Source organism: Hypanus sabinus, chromosome 10 (genome assembly GCF_030144855.1).
Source record: "Hypanus sabinus isolate sHypSab1 chromosome 10, sHypSab1.hap1, whole genome shotgun sequence".
NCBI lineage: Eukaryota > Metazoa > Chordata > Chondrichthyes > Myliobatiformes > Dasyatidae > Hypanus > Hypanus sabinus.
The window spans coordinates 128,211,645-128,236,046 of record NC_082715.1 but is presented as its reverse complement, the minus strand read 5'-3'; the positions used below and the strand labels follow the sequence as shown (position 1 = coordinate 128,236,046).

The 24,402-nt window shown below is 45.8% G+C and overlaps 1 protein-coding gene across 5 annotated transcripts in view; it reads right to left on the bottom strand.

The window, feature by feature from the left end:
* The window catches only part of LOC132401091 (tyrosine-protein kinase Fyn), a 233,108-nt gene that overhangs the window by 20,331 nt on the left and 188,375 nt on the right, over positions 1 to 24,402 (bottom strand). For all 5 annotated transcript variants that reach the window (XM_059982920.1, XM_059982919.1, XM_059982916.1 and 2 more), the window contains 3 exons: positions 20,659 to 20,757; positions 5,730 to 5,833; positions 3,553 to 3,702 (listed from right to left, as the gene is read on the bottom strand). In XM_059982920.1, coding sequence (XP_059838903.1) covers positions 3,553 to 3,702; positions 5,730 to 5,833; positions 20,659 to 20,757 — 353 coding nt within the window. The remainder of the gene's footprint in view (positions 1 to 3,552; positions 3,703 to 5,729; positions 5,834 to 20,658; positions 20,758 to 24,402) is intronic.

Here is a 24,402-nt window from a genome sequence, read left to right as displayed (position 1 = left end):
CCCCACAGCACAAGAAAGGTTAGGAACCCCTGCTGCAGGTGGCCATTACACCAGCATGCTAGCACGTTGCCGGTTGTGGGATCTTGCTGTGCACTCCGCCATGACCCCCCCCCATAGCAACATTGGTAAGAAAAAACTGTCAGGGAAAAGTACAACGTAACATCGTCCAAAACCTAGTGATGCCTAAGCGGTTTAAGGAGCAAACATACTCTGTTCCTACACTGCACTGGCCCAAAGGCTCTGGTTTTTCTCCTGCAGCTAGATGTGCAACTTCTTTTCATGGAAATCAAGGGAAAAAATGGTAATTTTGTGTGATTTATCACAACACCATCCTTATCCCACCACCACAAGTCAATTCAATGTATTTCTTTGCCAAAAGGAAGACACTTACTACAACAGAATCAAAACAAGCAGAAGCACAACAGGTGTAAACAGATCAATACACATTAAACTGAGAGTTAGCAGCATCATGTTTGGAAAGCCCTTTACAGTAATATTGATATGCAGCACAGTTTAATTATCCGTGACTTCAGATCAAAACAGCGACGGTACGTAACATTGTTTTCGGGTGGCACGCTGGCCTGGTGGTTAGCGCTACGCTTTACGGTATGGGTGACCCACGTTCAGTTTCTGCTACAAATGGAAGGAGTTTGTACGATCTCCCCGTGACTGCGTGGGTTTCCTCCGAGCGCTCCAGTTTCGTCCCACAGTCCAAATACATACTGGTTGGTAGGTAAATAGGTCACTGTGAATTGTCCCGTGACTAGGCTAGGATTGAATCGGGGGGCTTGCTGGGGCTGGAGGGGCTTATTCCAGGCTGTAGCTCAATAAAAACAAAATGGTTTTCACTTCTCTGGACCGTGACTGGATTCACGGTCCTGAAGGTTGTGGCTTGGATTCCAATGAGTCATTTATTCAACCCATCCACCCTGCCCATGGAGCGGGGAAGAGAGATGGGCAGTTCAGTCCATGGCCAAGATACAAACAGGGGCTAGTATCGGTCAAGGGAACAGTCCACTGTTCCTGTTGGAATCATTGGAACTGTACTTATTAAGAGGCAAAAGCTCATTGAGCAGGAAGTCAAAAACACTCTAATTAATAGAATGATTTTATTTTGTTCGAATTCTTTCTCATTTAGAGTCTTCATTATTGGCAAGGCTTGGGATTATGGTTTGCTGGGAAGACAACTAGGAGCCAACCACACTGGTGTGTCGAGATATAGATAGGACACAAGTGGGCAAGGAAGCCTCGTCTGACGAAACTGAGTGATCCGGATGAGAGAAGTGGGCATTCTGCAGCTTCTGATTCCAGACTCACTGTGAACTCCCCCGTGGCTCTGGGCCTATCTGTCACTTGCCTGGTAACATCACACAGTGCTACCGTAGCCATCAGTAATGGGGCGTTGTATGCCAGAAGTTCCAGCACGGAAGGGAACAAAAATCAAACTGCTCCCCTGAAGGTGCTGGAGTCGGACTGCAGGGTGTCCTTGAGAGCTCTGCCTGAGGGGCAGCTCCTGCAGCTCGAGTCCAGTTTACCAGAGGATTAAGAATAAGAACCAAAGAACCAATTTATGAAGGGAACGTCCAGCAAGTCATCTCACAGTAAAAAGAAGGAGGCTAAGCTAACTATCTCAGTACAGGGATTGGGACATCATGTTACAGATGTACGGGACACTGGAAAAGCCACATTTGGAGCACTGCATAATTTCTCGTCATTAAAAGAATGTCATTAAACTGGAAAGGGTCCATGGATGGTGTATGAGGATGTTACCAACACTGGAAGCTTGAATTTTAAGGGGAGGCTGGACAGGCTTGGGCTCTTTCCTTGGAGCCTAGGAGACTGAGAGGTGATCTTACAAGTTTATAAAGTCATGAGGGGCTGAGGCTCGTACGACCATATGCTTCTCCCGAGGGGAGTCTAACACCAAAGGGCATAGGTTTACAGTGAGAGGGAAAGACCTAAAAGAGACCTAAAAGACAACATTTTTATACAGAGGCTGGTATAGATATGGAACAAAAGGCTTAGAGAGCAGGGCTTCCCAACCTTTTTTATGCCATGGACCAATACCATTAAGCAAGCGGCCCATGGGGACCGCAGGTTGGGGAGCCCTCATTTAGAGGGGCGTGGACCAAGTGCAGGCAAATGGACTACCTCAGTAAGGGAACTGGGCTGAAGGGCCCGATTTCTGTGACATATAGCTAGATGACTATGGCTCCTACCCGATCCCTCTTCAAAGGTAATGCTCAGCATCTGGGGTTCTGGGCAGAGCGAGTCTGGGAAGCTAGCAGTTGAGCTGCTGTTGTAGCCCTGGGTGACTGGTGCAGCATGAATGTCCTAGACTAGGCAGTTGAACAGCACCCTCAGTAGGTCACGTCACTGTTCAAACATCAGATGATTTGCTGCTGTTCCTGCTTGAGGGGTTGCAACCGCAACATCAATGGTAAGGAATTATATGAAAGCAAACCATCGCTTCTACCTGAAATCGGAAATGGGAAGTGAAGGTCACGGACAAATTGGGGTCAATGAAAGGCTACTTGTCTAAAACTTTAACTCCATTCTCACCTCACCTGCTGAGTACTTCCAGCATTTTCTGGATTTATTACTGAGATCGCCCAGTTTATTTATTTATTACTTACAGCGCGGAACAGGCCTTCCAGCCCTTTGAACCCTGCTGCCTGGCGACCTTACCCTAATCATGGGATGACGTGCCAGATTGCCAGAAATATTCTACACCCCCCCGCAACCCCAACCCCATTTGCAAAATAGATGCTGAACTTCAAGACTCCGCATGGCCAAGTACTGGGAGCGGGAAGAAATGGACAACTATTTGACTTATGTGAAATCTCCAGGATGGTCACTCTTCCTGACCCTGGGCCAGTTCTCAATACAGACGTTTCTCTCTTCAGCTACTCTAAACTCCCTTTTAATAGCAGATGTCAACATTATTAGCTCTTTTAAATCTGCCATCATCATCCCAATTTAAGCCAAATCACCACTAGACCATCTGTTACCATCTTATCCTTTCCAAAGTCAGCTTGTCATCATTTTCCACACCCCCCTCGGTCTTTCAACTGTGGGAGGAAACAGGAGCACCCGAGGGAGACCCACGCAGTCATGGGGAGAATGTACAAACTCCTTAGAGGACAACAGGGGGAACTGAACCCGGGTCGCTGGTACCGTGCTACACATACTACCATGCCGCCCCAGTGTGGCAGAGTAGCATAAAACACAGAAACTCAGTGCTCAGCACACATAAACAGACCTGGATTAGATCAGACCATTACTCATTTCTTGACAGTTTTATAGAACTTAGTAGTGAACTTCACATCCTGCACTGACGACTTACCCCACAATACAAACATTAAATACATTGCATTTTAAATATTTATTAAAATAACACACTCGTGATACTACTTGGCCAACTTTTACATTTTGGAAACGTTTCACATTTCCAATAGACATTTTTTTAAGTTTTAGCCACAAAAATGTACAAGGAAATTCGGTTATATATTTAATTGTTACTGTTAATGACTCTCAAAAATTACTGCTTACCAGCATAATGTTGAACCAGTTGTTGCAGGGTTTCAAACTGCGCCCGAGTTGTTATATAATACCCACCACTGTCCAGTTTGCGAATCTTATAGTGTTTAACATGGTCTCCTTTCGTATCATCCCAGTCACGTATTGACAAAGAATAGGCACCTGCATGCATCAAACAAAGTGGTGTTAAGGCATAGTTCAGTGAAATATTCTTGTGCTTTTGCAATCACGTCAAGCTACACAGATAACCTGGCAACTTATCAAGTCAGAGTATTAACTCAGGTCAATCTTACTCCTGTTGGATGTGAGAAAAGTTAATAAGGTTAACATGATAACAACAGCAGCTATGTTTCCTATACACTTACATGACATGATGTCTAAAGAAGCATTACAGATGATTTATCAAACAAAAATGTTTGATATTGAGCCTTACAAGGAGATGGCCGAGAGCTTGTTCGGAGAGATATTATGGAGATGACCACGAGCTTGTTCGGAGAGATATTATGGAGATGACCAAGAGCTTGATTGGAGAGGGAAAATGGAATTTTGTAAAATAAGAAGTGGAGAGAACACATTACACTGCAGATGTTGGAATAAGAGACAAAGCAGAAATGCTGGAAAAGAACACAGCCACTCAGCAGTATGTGTAGAAAGATGCCTGGTTTCTTTTCCCTAAGTTGCTTTCTGACTGGCCGAGTTCTTCTAGCACTTCAAAAGGGCAGGGAGGTTTACTGAAAGTAATTCCCTTAATCTCTCTGCCCTTAGCAGCTGAAGGTAAAACCAGAGATGGTGCAGTAATTTATGAGCCCAGAACTGAAATACAAGTATCTGGGTGCTGGGAGAGGGCGTGTGACCCTGGGGGTGGGGGCAGGTCTAAAAACATGGTACCACTGGCACTGTGGTTACAGCTTTGGCCTCCCCGCTCCAGAGATCTTGGTTCAATCCTGGCCTCGTGTTGTCTGTGTGGAGTTTTTCTGTAGTCTCCATTGCTGTGTGGGTTTCCTCGCACATTCCCAAAGCTGTGCTGGTGGGTTAGTTGGCCATCACAAGTTGCTCCAGTGAGGCGAGTGACAGAAGAATCACGGTGGAGATGACGGACATGTCAGGAGGTATGGGTTACAGGGAAATAATGCTGGGATTCCCCTGGGAGATAGCATGGACAGAATAGGCTGAATGGCCTCCCCTGTTATAATCAAAATATGACTGTGAGAAATTTCTCTGTCAATTCGCTGCGATAGTTGATGACTAACATGACACTTACTCATTAATGCTTGTAGGCACTTGGAAACAATGATGTCCACAGAATTTCAAAATATTTCAAAGATCATAAAATGAGAGTTTATTAATAACCAACTTTTACGTAATTATTTTGCTGTTCCTATCAAAGTTCCTGGAGGTCCAAATAATAACTGTAGAGCCAAAACCCTCTTCAAATTACATAAAGAATATTGGTGTCATGACCTTGAAGAAATAAGAATCTAAGAGATAGGAAGGGGAGTCAGGCATTTGGCCCTCCAAATGCCCTACATAATACCATACCCCATACTGTGCCTTGACGGCTTTCCTATTTGACCCACAAACCCCGATCACCTAACCACAACTAAATCAATCCTAGCTCTGAAGGTACTTGCCAGCAGAGGGGTGTTCCCTCCGTTGCAGAGACCCCCAGCCCGACTGAGTTTATGCTCATTTCTATTCCAGATGACCAAGACCTTATCCTGAGACTATACCCCTAGCTTTTGACACGCAGCCTGTGGAAACAGTCCCTCAGCCTCTGCCCTATCAAAATAAAGGGATTAGAGTTCAAAGCAGTCAAGGCCACATTAAATGGCAGAGTGGCCTTAATGGGCTGAATTGGCTACTTGTGCTCCTGACTCTGGGTTGGTGTCCCACTCAGTGTTCCAGATTATCCTGCTGGTGACTGGGAAAGTGGCCAATGTAAAGAGAACCACGTACTGATAAGACACCTGTGTGGAACATCACTGAGAATAAACTGCATTTAATTTACAACATTTACACACGGGAGATTTCTTAATGCTACACACTAGCAAGAATCTGGTCAGGACCTACAGTCCTGCTCCATGAGTCTTGAACTCCAAAGTGGAAGTCTTGCTTGGAGTAAAACGATCAGGAGGGTGTAGAGAGTGGTGGAAGAGGGGCGAGGGGAGGGGTTGTCACTAAGACCTTACCTTTGGTGGTTTCACTTTCACGGATAAGGAATGTCCCTCTCGGGTTGCAGATGGACAGGAGTTGCCTCTCAGCTTCTTTGCGGCCGAGCTTGCCAAAGTACCACCTGTTGAAAGAGGGGATTTATTATGAGAAGTGGGAAAGTCTGTGCACGGTTCAATGCCCCTCGCGGGAACTCTGAGGAGCAAATTCAGCCTCTTCATATCACAGGACTGGAAAACCTTCCCGCTTTGTTCTGCATTGAATCCCGCACCATCACGTTCAAGAACATCTATTTTCCTACAACCGTCAGATTCTTGAACCAACGTGCACAACCCCAACTCTACCCCAGCAACGTAACACTGGGCACTGACATACACTTGTCTTTGCTAGTCTCTTTAATTTTTGCACTAAGGTTTGGCATTGGCATTCTTTGTTCCACTGAATGACCTAACTTTTTTTTAATACAACTTATGTATAATATATATCCAGGGCATTGTCATTGATGAAGACCATGAAACTACCAGGGTTGGACAAGCCCCATTGCAATGGCAGAACAACCTAGCCAGAGAGCAGTACCATTGTACCATTGTGCAACGATCTAGGATCAAGCCTGGCTTCTGATGTTGTATGTTGGGAGTTCCCACATTCTCCGTGACTGTGTAGATTTATCCAGGGTGCTCCATCTGAAAGATGTGGATTGGGTAGGTTAACTGACGGGCGAAAGGGATCCCGAGTGAATTTGCGGGTGATAGGATAGAGGGGAGTTAACGGGCAAGTGTGAGAAAAGTAAGTGAGGAAATGGGATTGATGAGAGAACTGGTACAGATGCGATGGGCCGAATAGCTTTTTAAATCATAAGAAACAGTTGATGTTCACAGATATCCTTTACGGAAGGAATGCCACCAGCATCACTCGGGTTGGTTTTGTATGTGACTCCAGATTACCCCAGAAGATTTGCAGGTGAAGTGTTGCCTCACCTGGAAGGACTGTCTGGGGCTGAATGGAGCTGAGTTTGGAGGTTAATGGGAAGGTGCAACACTTGGGCTGCCTGCAGGGATAAGAGCCAGGAGGAAGATAAATGGGGAGGGACAAACGGACAAGGGACACGTAGAAAACAGCTCAGTAACTTCCAATCCATGCAGCTCATCAAAGGCAGTTTCATTCAAGAAAACTTCCTGCCCTTGCAGGAGCCTTAATCAGGATCAGGTTTATTGTTAAACGAAACAATGTTCCTTCAGACCATGGTGCACCCACAGCACATAAAACAAAAATGACCACAAGAGAATAAATACATTTCAAAATGCGCGCAGTGCTCAGCAGAGGTAAACAACTCGCTACCTTAGTGATGGGAGCTCAGTAGAGATACCCTGCTCAGCAGTGTCATTACTCCCAGCCTGAGGAAAGAAGCTGTTGCCCAGTCTGGAAGTCCTGATGCTCTTGTACCTCCCTCCTGACGGTACTGGGTCAGAGAGATTGTGGGACGGATGGTATGAATCCTCAAATATGCTCTGGGCCCTCAGTCTGCAATGCTCGCTGTAAATGTCATAAACGGGAGGGGGCGCAAATGATGCAGCCAGACAGGGCATTATCACTGGTGCTCCTGTAGAAGGTTTTAGAAAGGGGGCAGGGAGCCTTGCCTGCCTCAGTCTCCTCATATAGCGTAGATGTTGCTGTGTCTTCTTGATTAATGAGGAGTCATCGTGGGTCCAGTTTAGATTGTCCATGACGCTCTCTCCGCAGCACAGCCATCGATGTGCAATGGAGAGAGGTCAACCTGTGCCTTCCTGAAGCCCACAATCATCTCTTCTGTCTTGTTCACGTTGACACTCAGGTTGTTGTTCTTGCCCCATTTGACTAAACTCTCTACCTTTTCCTCACGGCAACTCATCACCGTTGCCGAAGAGGCCGAGCACTGTAGTGTCATTAGCGAATATGATGAATCTGGTGGTACAGGTGTGAGTCAGCAGCGGGCTGAGCACACAGCTCTGGGGTCACCAGTGCTCAGCGTGATGGAGCTTGAGTTGTTGCCGCCAACTCAAACTGACCGAGTTCTTTCTGTCAAGAAGTCCAAGATCCAGCTGCAGAGAGGGGTGTTGAGTTCCAACAGGGTCAGTCCCAGCCTCTGGGAGATGATAGTGCTAAGCACCAAGCTGAAGATGATGAATAAAATCCTGGAGTGTGAGGCATTGTTTCTAGGTGGAGCAGGTTGGAGTGGAGGGCTAAGGCTATGTGGCATCATCAGTGTACTGCCTTGAGCAGTAGGCAGACTGGACAAGGTCTAATGTAGCTGGAAGGTCCATTACCAGCCGCTGAACGCACTTCACGATTGTTGACAGTAATTGTTTAGGCCAGTTACTGTTGCTCTCTTGGGCCTGAAATGATGGTTGCCTTGAAGCCTGCAGGGACAATGATCGTTCACAGAGGTATTAAAGGTACCTCTTAAAGCCTCTGTTAACTGGGCCGCACAGTCCCTCAGCACGTTGTCCGGCCCCGCAGCTTCGCATTGGTTTATCTTGGCTGGGATTCTCCTCGCCTCAGCTGTGGCCAGACAGAGGGCCTGCTCCTCAGGAGGCGAGCAGGCTTCCCTCCATGGCACATCGTTCATTTTGTCAAACTGGGCACAGGAGGCGTTCAGCCTGTCAGGAAGGGTGGAGTGTCTGTTGCTGACATGCAGGGTGAATTCATAATAGGTTATGGTCTGTATACCCAGCCATGTACCATGTGTCCCTGGTGTCATAAGGCTGTCTATGAATTTTCTGTGCATACTCATGCTTTACCTTCCTGATGGCATGGGTGATAGTGGTATACAGGAGTGAGATATGCCAACTAATGGAATGGTGCCGCAGCAACAACCTGGCACTCAACGTCAGTAAGACGAAAGAGCTGATTGTGGACTTCAGGAAGGGTAAGATGAAGGAATACATACCAATCCTCATAGAGGGATCAGAAGTGGAGAGACTAAGCAGCTTAAAATTCCTGGGTATCAAGATCTCTGAGGATAACCTGGTCCCAACATATCGATGTAGTCATAAAGAAGGCAAGACTGTGGCTATACTTCATTAGGAGTTTGAAGAGATTTGGCATGTCAACAAATACACTCAAAAACTTCTATAGTTATACCGTGGAGAGCATTCTGACAGGCTACACCGCTGTCTTATGGAGGGGCTACTGTACAGGACTGAAAGAAGCTGCAGAAGGTTGTAAATCTAGTCAGCTCCATCTTGGGCACTAGCCTACAAAGTACCCAGGATATCTTTAGGGAGCGGTGTCTCAGAAAGGCAGCGTCCATTATTAAGGACCTCCCTCACCCAGGGCATGCCCTTTTCTCACTGTTACCACCAGGTAGGAGGTACAGAAGCCTGAAGGCACACACTCAGCAATTCGGGAACAGCTTCTTCCCCTCTGCAATCTGATTCCTAAATGGACATTGAACCCGTGAACACTAGTTCATTTTTTAAAAAAATATACAGTATTTCTATTTTTGAACATTAAAAAAAAATCTGTTCAATATACGTAATGATATACTTGTTTATTTGTTATGTTTTATTTTATTTATTATTATTTTTCTCTGCTAGATTATGTATTGCATTGAACTGCTGCTGCTAAGTTAACGAATTTCATGTCACATGCCGGTGATGATAAACCCGATTCTGATTCTGCTGACCTTAGAGTATTCCTGTCTCTCAACCCCTAAGCAGTGCATGAACCTATGCAGTCAGCCATGGTTTCTGGGTTTCCCTGGCAGTGTAGTGTTTAATCACGGAAACATCCTCAGTGTACTTTCCTACGTAGCCAGTCAGCGAGCCTGCATACCCACTGTTGATGAGATGTTTGTAGGTAGTTGCCTCCCTGAATATGCTGCGGTCCGTGCTTTTGAAGCAGTCCTGAGCCTTTTGGACAGGTCTCGATCTCCCTGGGAACTGGTTTGACTCGTCTGCGTGCGAGGATTAACAGAGCGGCTATGTGGTCTGAGATTCTGAAGGGCAGGAAGCAGGTTTTGTAGACTCCACGAACGTTGGTATAAACCAAGTCTAATATATCCTTTTTGCATAGATTGTGTGTATTACTTCGATTTCCAGTATCTGCAGATCTTCCCCAGCTAACATATTCTCTCCCCACTGGCTGTGAAGTTGGCATCATGGTTGAACTGTGGCAGGACTGTTTTTAAGTTGGCATGATTGAAATCCTCAACAACAATGAAGATACCATTGGGGTGAGTGGTTTTTGAGGTCACAGATGGTGTTGTGGGGCTCCTGCAGCACCAGCTTGGGAGGATGCAAACATCAGTAATCACAATGGCAATGTGCCTCCTCAGAAAAGCCTGCGCTTCACGATTAAAAACTCCAGCCCAGTCTGTACTCCCGGCTGGCCACGTGCACACCATTTTAATGTGTGAATGCAGTTGGCTGTCCTGGTCTAACTACATAGACCCAATGGCCATTAAAGCACTCGAGTGCCTCTACTTCCTCAGGAGACCAAGGAGATTGGGCATTTCCCCCTCAGCAGCTTCTGTAGATGCAGCACTGGAAGCATCCTGTGGACAGTCCGGTACGGCAACCGGCCACAGAGGCGTGGAAACAGCTCAGCTCATCACAGAAACAACCCCACTCCGTGGACTCTGTTTAAACTTCTTGCTACCTTGGAGAAGCGGCCAAAATTCCTCAAGACCCCCAACCACTCTGGACATTAGTGCCTCTCCTCCCAGTAGCAGGCAGAAGATACAAAAGCCTAAAAGTACATACCACCAGTGTCGAGAACAGCCTTCATCCTACTGCCTTAAGACTATTGAATGGATAATAAGATGGACTCTTGACCTGGCTTGCCCCTTACTGTCCGCCTGCACTGCCCTTTCTCTGTGACTTTAACTCTTCATTCCGCATTCCGTTATTGCTTTTTCCCTCTACAACTCTGACGCAGTGATATAATAATCTGTGGTGACTTTCAATGTACTTTGGCATATGTAACAATGGTAAACTAGTTATCAAATCCTGAAGCCGCAGTCGGCTATAACAGCAAGTCATTGTCTTAGTCACTTACCTTGTGATCAAAGGACGTTGGTGGTGTGGAATGTTGCAAGTCCAATTCATTGATTATTGACGAATGGTGGGAGAGGCTGCATGGCCTCAGTCATCGCAAGGACTAGACCTCAAGCTGTAGTGTCGCCCTGTTTGCAGCAGCCTATAGTGAGTGAGGTGTCAGAGTTGAGCACTTCACTGGAGTGCCAGGGTAGTGTGATGTGGCATTCATGCTGGAGTTGGTGCTGCCTCCCGGTGTTCGCTTGACAGACGACAAGCTGTATTACAAGGGGTGGTTGAGTGATTATGCAGAAAGTTTGAAGTTAATAAGTTTGAAGTCATCTCCTTCTACTTTAGGCCACGAACTTATCAATCACCCTGATGAGTTATTAACTTCAAACTTTCTGCATAATCACTCAAAGAGTTGACCTGCATTTGCATGTAACGAGAGCTGAGTGTGTAAGTGTAGGAGGGGACTATGTTGAAAAATAAATGTGCTAGGTTTTCTAAAATTGACTCCTTCTACCCTTGGCCACAAACATATCAATCACCCCTCGTATGTTCCCACTGCAGATTGCTGCAACATTCATGGAGTTGGACAGCATACATTTTTTATGTGACTGTATTTTCCATCAGGAGTAAAGCTCTCCCCAACATTGAACACATCTAAACAGAGTATTGGCGCAGAAAAGCTGCATCATTATCAGGGACCCTCACCACCCAGGACATGCTCTTCTCTCGCTGCTGCCATCAGGAAACAGGTGCAGGAGCCTCAGGACACACACCACCAGGTTCAGGAGCAGTTAATACCCCTCAACCATCAGGCTCTTGAACCAGAGGGGATAGCTTCACTCAACTTCACTTGCCCCATTACTGAAATGTTCCCACAAGCTACGGACTCCATTTCAAGGACTCTTCGTCTCATGCTCTCTATATTTATTTTTTTCTTCTTTCCTCATGTATTTGCAGAGTTTGCTGTCTTTTGCACACTGTCTGTCTGCAACGTTGGTGTGCTTTTTCATTGGTTCTATTATGGTCATTGGATTTATTGAGCATGCCTGCAAGAACATGAATCTCAGGGCTGTATATAGTGACACAGATGTACTTCGACAATAAATTTACTTTGAACTTTACTGCTATCTTATATGTGCTCTATGTGCCTTGTGCCGTGTGTGATTGTTGGTACAATGTTTTGTACCTTGACCCCAGAGTAACACCGTTTTGTTTGGCTGTACTCAGGGGTATTCATGTATGGTTGAATTATACTTGAACTTATATCCTTTCTCCCATAAGTTGTGTTCTTTACAAACTCCTTCACTCCAGGGAAATCACTGAAGGTAACCTCAGAGTTTTGATGAGCCTTGCTGCGAAGTGCCTTGAAAACATTATAATTTGTTGCATGGAAGTTGAGTACTTAGTGATATTTATATCATATACAAATAATTTTACATTTATGAATTATAATTCCTACACAAAATATTGCAGAGTACAAGGAATTTTAAAACACTTTACATGTTTGAAAAAAAAGTGATGTTTCATTTTAGATTTACATATAAGTGACCATATACAACCCTGCTCCCAGAAAAATTAACCTCAGGGCTGTATATGGTGACATGTGTACTTTGCTAACAAGTTTACTTTGAACTTTATATGAAGTTCAATATTCAATCATTACTCTTTTACTACTATTGAGAATGCACTAACAGGAGAGCCTGGTTGACTAACCATTAAACTGAGCTGAACAGAAGTTGACATTGGAAGTAAAAAGGGGGAGTTGCCACCACAGAAATACTGTTAGGTCTTTGTGGGAAGCTTTCTTTATGGTTAATTGCCAGCATTATGGCTTCACCATTGACCTCAGATTCTGTGCCACAAATGAAGGACTGGGATAGCAAAAGCTGCACAATTTCCCTCCAATTTCAGGGTCCTTCCACAGCTAGAATCAATGCACAAGTTCAGGTAGCAGGGAGCACCAAGGCCAAGTAGATGTGATAGCCTTGACAGGAACTAACATCCATGCAGGCCTATGCCTACCCAATTTCAGACATGATGCAATACGTGGCCTTGGCTTAAGAGTTAGCCTAACACCAGAGCTCCAAAGAGAGACCCTGGAGACTCTGAGCTCAAAGCACTGCTGTTAAAGGAGATGCAAGAGAGTGTGAAAGCTAGAATCTGCAGCACAAACAACCTGTTGGGAGGAACTTAGCGGGTTGAGCAGCATCTGAGGGAGGAGAATAACTGACAATATTTTATTCACTTATCCGTCGCGATGGTGTGTGGAATAGGCCCTTCCAGCAATCCCCCAATTTATCCCTAACCTAATCATGGAACAATTTACAATGACCACCGGTACGTCGTCGGACTGTGGCAGAAAACCAGAGTGCCCGGAAGAAAGCCAAGCGGCCCTGCTGAGAACGCGCAGACTCCCTGCAGGAATTAAACCTGGGTCGCCGGTACTGTAAAATATTGAGCTAACCCACCAAGCTACCGTGGTGCCCACAGGGTTGAAAGCCTGCAACAGGTTCAGAAGCAGGGTCACAAGCTGAAATGTTGGCTCTTTCTTGCCCCCACCACAGACGCTGCTCGACGTGCTGATTTCCTCCAGCACGTCGCTCGATGCTCTTTCCCCATTACTGGTGGAGTCTTAAAACAATGAAAAGGCGGCTATTTAGCATGACTTAGTTGTGTACAAAATGGGTATACTACAAAGATAAGTTACTCTATTTATATAATGGAAGTTTTCTTTTGATTACAACGAATCTATTACTTATACTTTATTGTCACCAAACAATTGATACTAGAGCGTACAATCATCACAGCGATATTTGATTCTGTGCTTCACGCTCCCTGGAGTACAAATCGAAGTAAATATCATAAAAATTTAAATTATAAATCATAATTAGAAAATAGAAAAGGGAAAGTAAGGTAGTGCAAAAAAACCGAGACAGGTCTGGATACTTGGAAGGTATGGCCCAGATCCGGGTCAGGATCCATTCAGCAGTCTTATCACAGTTGGAAAGAAGCTGTTCCCAAATCTGGCTGTATGAGTCTTCAAGCTCCTGAACCTTCTCCCGGAGGGAAGAGGGACAAAAAGTGTGGTGGCTGGGTGGATCGTGCCCTTGATTACTTAGTGAAAGCGAACAAACAGCAAAAGTACAAGAAATCAGATCTACAAAGTCATAAGAAACTGAATTATGCGATAAGCATTATGAAATACGGCCAGTGCAGAGGCTGTAGATTTATGTACGAAATACTGGAGAGACATGGGTAATGAACAATCTGCCCACAAGATGGCGCTAGGTACCAAAATCTGGAGAATGGGGGAGCTGATATTTCTGCAATCACTGCGAGTGCCGAATGCATGTAATTTTGGATTGCTCAAAAGACTGTGATTCATACACAAAAGCATCGGGAAGAGGGAGACTGGGACTTCAGAGGAATTGTTTCTGGGCAGTTGTGCAACTTCAGTTTAAGGTCTCAAAGGGAAGTAACTTGGGATACTTTTAAAAATAATCGCACATAGACTTTAGGAATTGGCCACAGTTCAGTAACCTGGGTGGAACTCTTGGGTCAGTCTCGGCGTTGGAGATATTCAAATGAGAACTGGGTAAAGGTGCCTCTGTGTGTGTGTATATATATATGTACAGGGTTAAGGAGAAACCCTTACAAACAGTCCCTTTGTAACAAACTGGTTCTCTTTTATTGCTGGCATTATGTCAGAAAGTACACATAAATCACTCGATAGAGTAACCAAGTGGTTCCTGTAGTGTTGTAATGAATAGCATCAAATGTGAACAGTTACTGAAAAGTGCAGGGGGAACGGTTCTGCTGTTTGTAGGAACAAATGTCGTCACATACAAAAATCTTTCCAATTTAACAACGACAGGAGCTCGTTCATGTGTAGAGGTATCCATAAGTCGAGTGTTTATAACTTTGGGACATCCTATTCTTGTATCTGGTAACCAGCCCCCCAGAGTGAACCTGTGTTTTTTCCTGTCAAACATGTTCAGGAAAGTTACCTTAATCAGTAATTTTATCAGTACACAGAAGTCCCAATGAGAGAGGGTGCTATACTCGATCTCCTATCAGGGAAGGAGAGAGTCCAGATGACAGAAATTTGTGTAGGGGAACATAGTGATCATAGTGCCATTAGTTTCAAGGGAATTATGGAAAAGAATGGACCTGGTCCTCAGGTTGAGATTCTGAGTCGGAGAAAGGCCAATTTTGATGGTACCAGAAAGGATCTAGCAAGTGTGGACTGGAACAAAAGTGTAACTGAGAAGAGGGAGGCCTTCAAAAGTGAAATTCTGAGAGCACAGAGTTTGTATGTTGCAGTCAGAATGAAAGGCAAAGACAACAGGTTAAGGGAACCTTGGTTTTTGAGAGATATTAAGGCCCTGGTTAAGAAAAAGGAGGAGGTGCATAGCAGGTATAAGCAGGCAGGAACAAATGAAATACTTGATGAGAAGAAGAAATGCAAGAGAACACTTAAGAAGGCAATCAGGAGGGGGTAAAAGAAGGCAATCAGGAGGGGGTAAAAGAAGGAAATCAGGAGGGGGTAAAAGAAGGCAATCAGGAGGGGGTAAAAGAAGGAAATCAGGAGGGGGTAAAAGAAGGAAATCAGGAGGGGATAAAAGAAGGAAATCAGGAGGGGGTAAAAGAAGGAAATCAGGAGGGGGTAAAAGAAGGAAATCAGGAGGGGATAAAAGAAGGAAATCAGGAGGGGGTAAAAGAAAGAAATCAGGAGGGGATAAAAGAAGGAAATCAGGAGGGGGTAAAAGAAGGCATGAGGTTGCTCTAGCAGACAAGGTGAAAGAGAATCTTCATGGCTTCTTCAGATTTATTAATAGCAAAACAATAGAAAGAGACTAAATTGGTCCTCTGGAAATCAGACTGGTCATCTATGCTTGGAGCTGAAAGCAATATGGGAGAACTTAAAAGGATTTTTTGCTTTTATATTTACTTGGGAGATGGACGCAGAGTCTAACAAAGCAGCACAGAGGTCATGGACCGTATAAGGATTACAGAGGAGGAGGTGTTTTGTGCTCTTGAGGCGAATTAGGGTGGATAAATCCCCAAGGTCTGAGAAGCTGTTCCGTTGGACCATGTGGGAGGCCAATACAATTGCAAGGGCCCTCGCAGAAATACGTTAAATGTCCTTAGTCACAGGTGAGGTGCTGGAGGATTGGAGGATGGGTAATGTTGTTCCGTTATTTAAGAAAGGCTCTAAGAATAAGCCAGGAAATTATGGGCTGGTAAAGCCTGATATCAGTAGTGGGCAAGTTATTGGAACGCATCCTAAGGCACTAGATTTGTAAGTATTTGGATAGACAGGGACTGATTAGGGATAGTCAATATGGCTTTGTGCATGGCAGGTTGATCCTAACCAATCTTACAGAGATTTGAGGAAGTTAACAGGAAAGTTGATGGAGGCAAGTGAGTAGCTGTTGACTACATGGATTTTTGCGAGGCCTTTGACAGGGTCCCATATGCTTCTGGTCAGGAAGGTTCAATCGCTTGGCATTCAGGATGAGGTCGTAAGTTGGATTGGACACTGGCTTTGTGAGAGAAGACAGAGAGTGGTAGTAGATGGTTCCTTCTCTGAGTGGAGGCCTGTGACTAGTGGAGTGCCACAGGGATGGATGCTGGGTCTGTTGCTCTTTGTCACCTATATCAATGTGGTAAACTGGATCAGCAAATTTGCAGATGACACCAAGACTGGGGATGTAGTGAACTATGAGGAAGACAATCAAAGCTTGCAGTGGGATCTGGAGCAGCTGGAAAAACGGCAGATGGAATTTAATGCAGTCAAGTGGGAGGTGTTGCACTTTGGGAGGACCAGCCAGAGTACGCAATGAGTGCATACTGAGGAGAATTATAGAATAAAGGGATCTTGGTATATAGGTTCATAATTAATTGATAGTGATGTTACAGGTGAATAAGATTGTAACGAAAGCTTTTGGCACATTGGCCTTCATAGATCAAAGTACTGAGTACAGGAGTTGGGAAGTCCTGTTGAACACATACAAGGTGTTGGTGAGGCCTAATTTGGGGAACTGCGAGCAGTTTTGGTCACCTACCTACAGGAAAGATAAATAATATTGAACGAGTGCAGAGAAAATCTACAAGGAGGTTGCTGGGGGTGGAGGACTTGAGTTATAAAGATTGAAAAGGTTAGAACTTTATTCCCTATAACATAGAAGACTGAGGGGAGATTTGATAGAGGTATACAAAATTATAAGAGGTATAGCTAGGGTAAATTCAAACAGGCTTTTTTCCACTGAGGTTGGGTGAGGCTGGAACTAGAGGTTTTGGGTTAATGGTGAAAAGCGAAATGTTTAAGGCTAACATTTACAAGGATGTTGCCTGGATTGGAGAGTAGCCTTATGAGAATAGGTTGAGCGAACTCAGTTTTTTCTCCTTGGAGCGACAGAGGATGAGAGGTGACCTGATAGAAGTGTATACAACGATGAGAGGCATTGACCATGTGGATAGTCAGAGGCTTTTTCCCAGGGCTGAAATGGTTGCCAGAAGAGCACACAGGTTTAAGGTGCTGGGGAGTAGGTACAGAGGAGATGTCAGGGGTAAGTTTTTTTTACTCAAGAGAGTGGTGAGTGCGTGGAACGGGCTGCCAGCAACAGTGGTGGAGGCAGATACGTTAGGGTCCCTTAAGAGGCTTTTAGATAGGTACATGCTTAGAAAAATAGAGGGCTGTGGGTAAGCCTAGTATCGTCAAAGGTAAGGACATGTTCAGCACAACTTTGTGGGCCGAAGGCCCTGTATTGTGCTGTAGGTTTTCTGTGTTTCTATGAAGGGGAATTTCTTCACGCAGAGCGTGGCAGGTGTATGGAACGAGCTGCGAGCGGGAGCTGTGGCTGCAGGTTCGATTTCAACATTTAAAGGATATTTGGATAGGTACATGGTTGGGAGGGCCATCGTTCGGGTACAGGGTGATGGGATTTATAGTTCTGCATGGACTAGATGGGCTGAAGAGCCTGTTTCTGTGCTGTTGTGTTCAAAGACTCTGTGACTTGTAAGTGTGTCATGTATGGGTAAAAATTAGTGAGGCTCATTCACAATTTTAGAGGACAGCTGGTCAGCTCAAAGAGAAGAAAAGGTAAGAAGTTCGATGCGGTTTGTGACTGCAGGCCGCAGAGCTGAATGAGACTTGTATTCTGAATGCCGTGACCCTTTGCAACGCTCTGGATGCATTTGGTAGGTCAGTTCCCACTGTAAAAGGAGGGTTTATTGGCAAACTTGAGCCTTGCAATGATGAATCTAATTCAATATTAAGTGATGGCACAGGAGTGTAGCAATTCGTGTGGCAGTATTACAGCGCCACTGACCCAGGTTCAGCTGCACCGCTGTCCGTAAGGCGTATAAATGCTCCCCCCCCACCCCCCCCCCCCCCGACAGTGTGTGCTCTGGTTTCCCTCTACATCCTAAAGAAGCACCAGTTAAGTAGGTTATTTGGTCACAATGGCATAATTGGCTGGCCCAGGCTCCTTGTGCTGGAAGAGCCTGTAACCTCTGTATCCCTGGATTTAAAAAAAACAATTAAAACTTCCCTGTTTGCTGGGGGAGGACAGGTGCAAGTTTTAATCATAGCTCCAGTCTACAGCAGGATACTCCCAGAGAACCCAAACAGACAGCAACTGGACTGAGGTGCAGAGTTTCCAAAGCATCGCCTCCAAATCCCTGCTCCTGGAACAAACCACTTACTATTCTGAGGGACAACATCGCCACTTATTTACTGTATGAATGCCGTTGCTGGGGTGGTACGCGGCAGAGGGGGAGGGCCGTTGCTTTGCTGTTGCTTGTGGTGGCGGGGGGGCAGTCGGGGTTCTAATGTTTTACTGTCACTCATTCTTCGGGGCACTCCACTGTTTTCATGGATGTCTGTGAAGAATAAGAATTTCAGGACGTATAATGATATTAAATGAAACTATTGAAAAAGAAAATGCCCAACCAGTGAACCAGGGCAATATTGTTTGCTTCTTGTTATCAGACAATAACATTTTAATTGGCTTGTCATAGATTATTTAATGCTGTCTGTGGAGAAAGAAGATCGAGGGTAATGTGCTTAAACATTACCTGGATACCTGACAGGAAACGATTCTTTCAAAAATGTGAAGATGCTTCCGCGTGGCCTTGGTACCACTGGAGCAGGCTGAGACATTCTGCTCTCACAGGAAACAGAGCTTGCTTCCACCATTCCCAAAAGCCAGTGTTAGGCAACAGAAGGCAGCAGGAGATGGACGAGTTAACCCTTGCATTCTCCACTGCCCGTCAAATGTCACAATGCAATCATTTGTCTGTCATAAGGTTTGAGCTAGAAACTACCAAGTACCTCTACGATACACACTATTATATATATTTTTTTTAAAAGACACATCTCTAAATCTTTTAACAGTGAACTTTGTTTCCTTTCTTTTGCCAACTGAAGGCTTGTTTAACAAGTCACATGCCTCCTTGACTTGGAAACTTTGCACTTTTCCTTCTTCGCCAAAAGACCCAGATGATGAAAACCCGACTCCATAGCCCTGCACATCAGAAGGGCAGCACCACCCGTCGCCACCGTCCTCAAGGGCAATTAGGGCAACAACTATTGGAAGCGGCGACAAAATCCACACCCAGCAATGAATAAAATCAGCTTTCCTGAAGGGCAGTTTAAAGTCTGTACTAGCTAATACATAAATATTTTAGCATGAATATATATGCATATGAATGCTTCCGCGCTCAAGTCACTGCAGCAAATTCAGCAAGCTACTTGCAGAAAGAAGAGGCTATTTTGAACAGTGTTCCTTTTCCACACACAGCAGCAACGGCATCTCTTAAAGGTGACCCTTTGGAACCCAGTGCTCTTTGTATTTGACGTGCCTGACGTTCAGGTGAAAACTTCGCTCCGAGGCTGAAAACCCGGCTGCTCTGGAGAAGATTTGGGTCTTCTTCCCCACTGAACAAGCTTCGGCCCGTGCAGAGGTTACTATCACTTTTAATTAACTAATGACTGGGGGGCAGCAGGGAGAGTAGAGGTTTTGATTTGACGCCCTGAGGACACTTCCTGTACAGAGCACAACGTTATAGGTATTCAGGTTAGGGTAGTGTTATTCCTACAGGTATATCAATGGCATTACTGCAAACCTGCGTCCAATAAAATGAGGAGTTAACTGTGACCACCCGCTTTGAGACCTGGGGTAAAATGTGCTCAACCGTTAAATCTTTGACTGCCAACTCACTCAGCACCCAAAATAAAACTACCCTCTTGGTTAGGATTCCACTCTGACTATTCACCCTCTGGAGCACCGATACATCGAGTCCGCAGTCTCCACGCCTACAAAGTCCTCGAGAACAACCCGCACACAGGCAGCAGCTGCAGAGGAAAGCCCCCCTACCTCAAGGCCTCCCTCTGAGCTACACGCTACTCCGACTCGGAAATAGGTTGCCCGTCCGCTATCACCTCTGGCTTGAGAGCCTGACACTCGCTGCGCAAGCTCTCTGAGGAAGGCCCTGCCTCACCACCACCCCACCTCCTCAAGGGCAAAAATCAGGCAGAGACAGTGAGTGGTGGCCTTGTCAGCAACTCTCAGAATAACCCTTCTGTATAAATCATTCCCTGCAAATACTCCGAGGAGGGTTAATGAAAATGCATCCAACACAAGCTTTCTTTTGATAAAAATAACACTACAAGTTACATTTCTGGCATGGTATTTTAAAACATAATATTTTGCCTTCTGTCAGCTTCATCAGCATTAGGGTTGCATAACCTGCCTTGGCCAACTTCGACAGGAAACCCTGTGATTTTAATTTAAGTGGTCTTTTCCCCTCCCAGTTGGCCTCTGGGCAAGGGTGGAGACCGAACCCCCTCCCACACTCGAACGACCACGGCAGGTCAGTAATGTGAAAGTGATGTATCTCCAGGTGTGATACTTACTCCTCTGCTTGGATGGAGTCGACTGGAGCCACATAGTTGCTGGGAATGTATCCTGTGCCCCCGGTCTGCAAGGACCTCGCTTCCCACCAGTCTCCCTCGCTGCAAAAAGAGAGAAACAGCGTCAACAAAGCGACGATCAGAACTACAGCTGGCAGGAAGAATTCCTCGCACGGTAGCGCTGCTGATGAACTGATATGCAAATAAGAAAGTAGATCTGACACAGCTGTTTGACGGTTGACTGCAGCAAACCCCGTTCTCCCTCGTCTGCACCTTGACGGCAACTTTATTGGGACGGCAACATGAGTGAATCTGCAGATGCTGGAAGTAAATAAAAAACACAAAATGCTGGCAGAACTCAGCAGGCCAGACAGCATATATGGGAGGAGGTAATAACGACGTTTCAGGCCAAAACCCTTCTTCAGGAGTGAAGTAACATGAGTTCTGCCAGCATTTTGTGTTGTTTATTGGTTCGGACCTGCTGTCCAGCTTTAATTGTGGCCACACTTCCTGCTGGGGGCTGGCCCGGATCTGGGAACGTATGCGGCTGGATATTACACCAAGAGAAACATAATGGGCAAAGACGAAGAGGAGAGGAGTGACAGACAGGCAGCAGGAAGGAGTAACTTATCCAGGGCCAGTAATCTGACAAGGAGAACCTTTATCTTTCTGCGCCTTAATCAATGGGTTATGGGCTCAGCAGCTCCACCGCGCCCACAACCCTCCCTATCATCAAGGCCATCTTCACGAGAAGGCAGCATTCGTCACTCAGGACCCTCACCTACCTGGACATGCCCTCTCCTCCTTGCTATCATTGCAGAGATGGTACAGCTTTAAGGCAAACTCTCAACCATTCTGGGATTGCTTCCCAGATTTGTGAATGGCCCATGAACACCAACTCCTAGGAGTATTCCTTTTCTTTATTTACTCGTGCAATTTGCAGTGATTTTATTCATTACTGAGATACAGTGCCAATTTGGCACTTCAAGCCCCAGCGATCAATCTCCCATCTAATCCTCGATTAGGTTAGACCTAATCCCATCCTAATCACAGGCCAATTTACAATGACCAATTAACCTACCAACTGATATGTCTTTGGACTGTGGGAAGAAACCCATGAGGTCACGGGGAGAAGGTACAAACTTCTTACGGGCAGTGGCGGGAATTGAACCCAATTCACCCGTACTGTAAGGCGTCGTGCTAACCACTACGCTAGCCTGCCACTTTATTACATCTTTGTACTTAACTGCTGCTGCAAAACAATAAAATTTCACACCTTACAAGTCAGTGATAACACATCTGACTCTGAACGTCTAGATAACTCTAAAATATTGCAAGGACCGTTTCCCTCCGTCAACCGCTTGAGCAGTGTATTCCGGATTCTGATCACTTTGTGCTTCCTCCCTAGATCTCCTCCAAATCTCCTGCTCTGAACACACACACTCCAGTTTTAAACACCTCTTCAATCCCTGCTCCCCAGCTGGTCCTGTACTACTAACACGAACCTTTCAAGAAGGGGTCGGGGCACACAAGCCTGAGCAAACAAAGGAAATAAGGAGCACCGAATTAAATATTAATGCTGCCCGTTGCTGCAAATATTTCACGCAGAGCCAATTAACCTTGGAAATCTGAAACACAAAGGACTGGGAACGCTCAGCAGGTCGGACGGCGCCTGCGGTGAGAGAAACTGAGGAAATGCTTCAGGTTAACCTTTCTGATTTTAGGCAACTAGCTTACTTTATCGGGGCTTGGATATTAAGAATGACATTGGTTTTCTAAGATGAAGAGTTTGGATAAATCTGACTGCATTTTAGTTTTGGGGCTTCGTTGCTTTTACTGAGTCCCTCTTCACGTCCGCTTTTCCGGAGCGTAGTCCTGATCTCGCTGGTGCTTTTGGGATCACACAGCCTTGCTTGTGACCACCACTTACTCCCAAGGAAACTGGTAACTTAACTCTGCTCAAGTTCGTCCAAACTTCCCCACGTCTGGGCCATTTGTCTTTGCTGCTCCACAAGCTCTCCCCTGCTCCTCTGCGGTGCGAACATGCTCTCCAACTCGAACCCAGCTGCCCACTCTCCACCCCCCCCCCCCCCCCCCCCGCCGAGCTGCGGTTTTCAGTGTGATCCCCCACCCCCCTCCTCACCCACCAAAGTCTTTCAGACTTGGAGCCTGGCAGCTTCAGCAAAGACCATTAAGTCATCGCTAACCCGTAATCGGGCAGGAGGCTACTGCACCAAATGTTCCACAGCTTTCAGAAATCCTTTCATGTCCAAAAGCAAAGCAAGTCAGCTGGTTTTGCTCAGGGTATCTAGGCAACGTGATTACACATCTGGTGTTTGAGAGATAAGTAGAAACAAGAGGGCCAGTGTCCAACTCTAGCTGTGCACACCATCAATCCTGCCAAGTAATCCTGGCTGGTATGGGCCACAAGGGGCAGAGCACGTGAACCCAACTTTGAGCTGGTCACAGGAAAGGTCAGGGCTATGAATGGGGACCATGCACCAAAGAACATAGATCACCCAACCTAAAGACCACAGCACTAGTATTGACGAGGAGAGCTTATTGACTGTGACACCACTGTCAACAGCAAAAAGGCTTCCAATTCCTTTTGGTGTTGGTGTAAATAAGCTCTGTTTACAGCATTGCTCCAGGCAACCATGCAAACCCTTGCTTATCCCATCGTAAGTGCAGCAAGGGACCTGTAAAGACATCAGCCACGAAGCACAACCTGTCTTCGTAGTGCTGCACTGTACAGCAGGGCTTCATGTGCTGGCTGATTCTTCCATCCTCACAGCCAGACGCCATCCGATGGGTTTCAAACAGCCTCATGGGTGTAGGAAATGGCCAGCCACCATTAGCAATGGCCCCCATCTTTACTCTCCAGGTGGACGGCTACCTGAAACCAAAGTCCCATCCTTCTCTTCCCCTTTACTTCAACCATCTACCCGTCTGTGAACATCAACAGAACTTCAGCTGTGATCACAAAAACGTACCCATGTTTATTTTATTTATTTATTGAGATACCATTCAAGCTGCTCCACCCAGAAACCCCCCCAATTTAACCCTAAACTAACCACAGGCCAATTTACAATGACCAATTAACCTACCAACCAGTAGGTCTTTGGACTGTGGGAAGAAACCGGAGCACCCGGAGGAAACACCTGCGGTCATGGAGAGAACGTACAAACTCCTTACAGAAAACGACAGGGATCTCACAAGCAGGCCGAGTAAACTTACTTCCACCTTTGCTCTCTGCTCTAAATTTTTAGCATTAAGTTCTACGTTTTATCTTCTTGGCTTTGGATTCTATGGTTCTCCCTTCAGGTGAGCTGCTGGTGAACGTAGCAGGAAGGCAACAAACCCAGATGAAGATTCTCGATCCAGAACGTTGACTGTCCATTTCCCTCAACAGACACTGCCCGACTGGTTGAGTTCCTCCAGCAGCCCATTCTCCAGCACCTGAAGTCTCTTAGGCTTACGTTTCGGCCGTGTTTTATTGCTCTAGACGTTGCCAAATGGCTCTTCTTCACAAGGCAGTGGATTTAAGTCCCTTTCCCCAGTGAAGGAGTGAAGTGGTCACCATGGCAGTCGTTCGTCTGCGATCTGATGGCACTATTGTGAAGAGGTGTAGCCAGCAAGGACTCGTGATCTGCACCGGCTGCTCATATGACCATCCACCACCTGCTCCCATGGCTCCACGTGACCCTGATCTCTGTGTGTGTGTGGGGGGGGGGGGGGGGGGAGAGA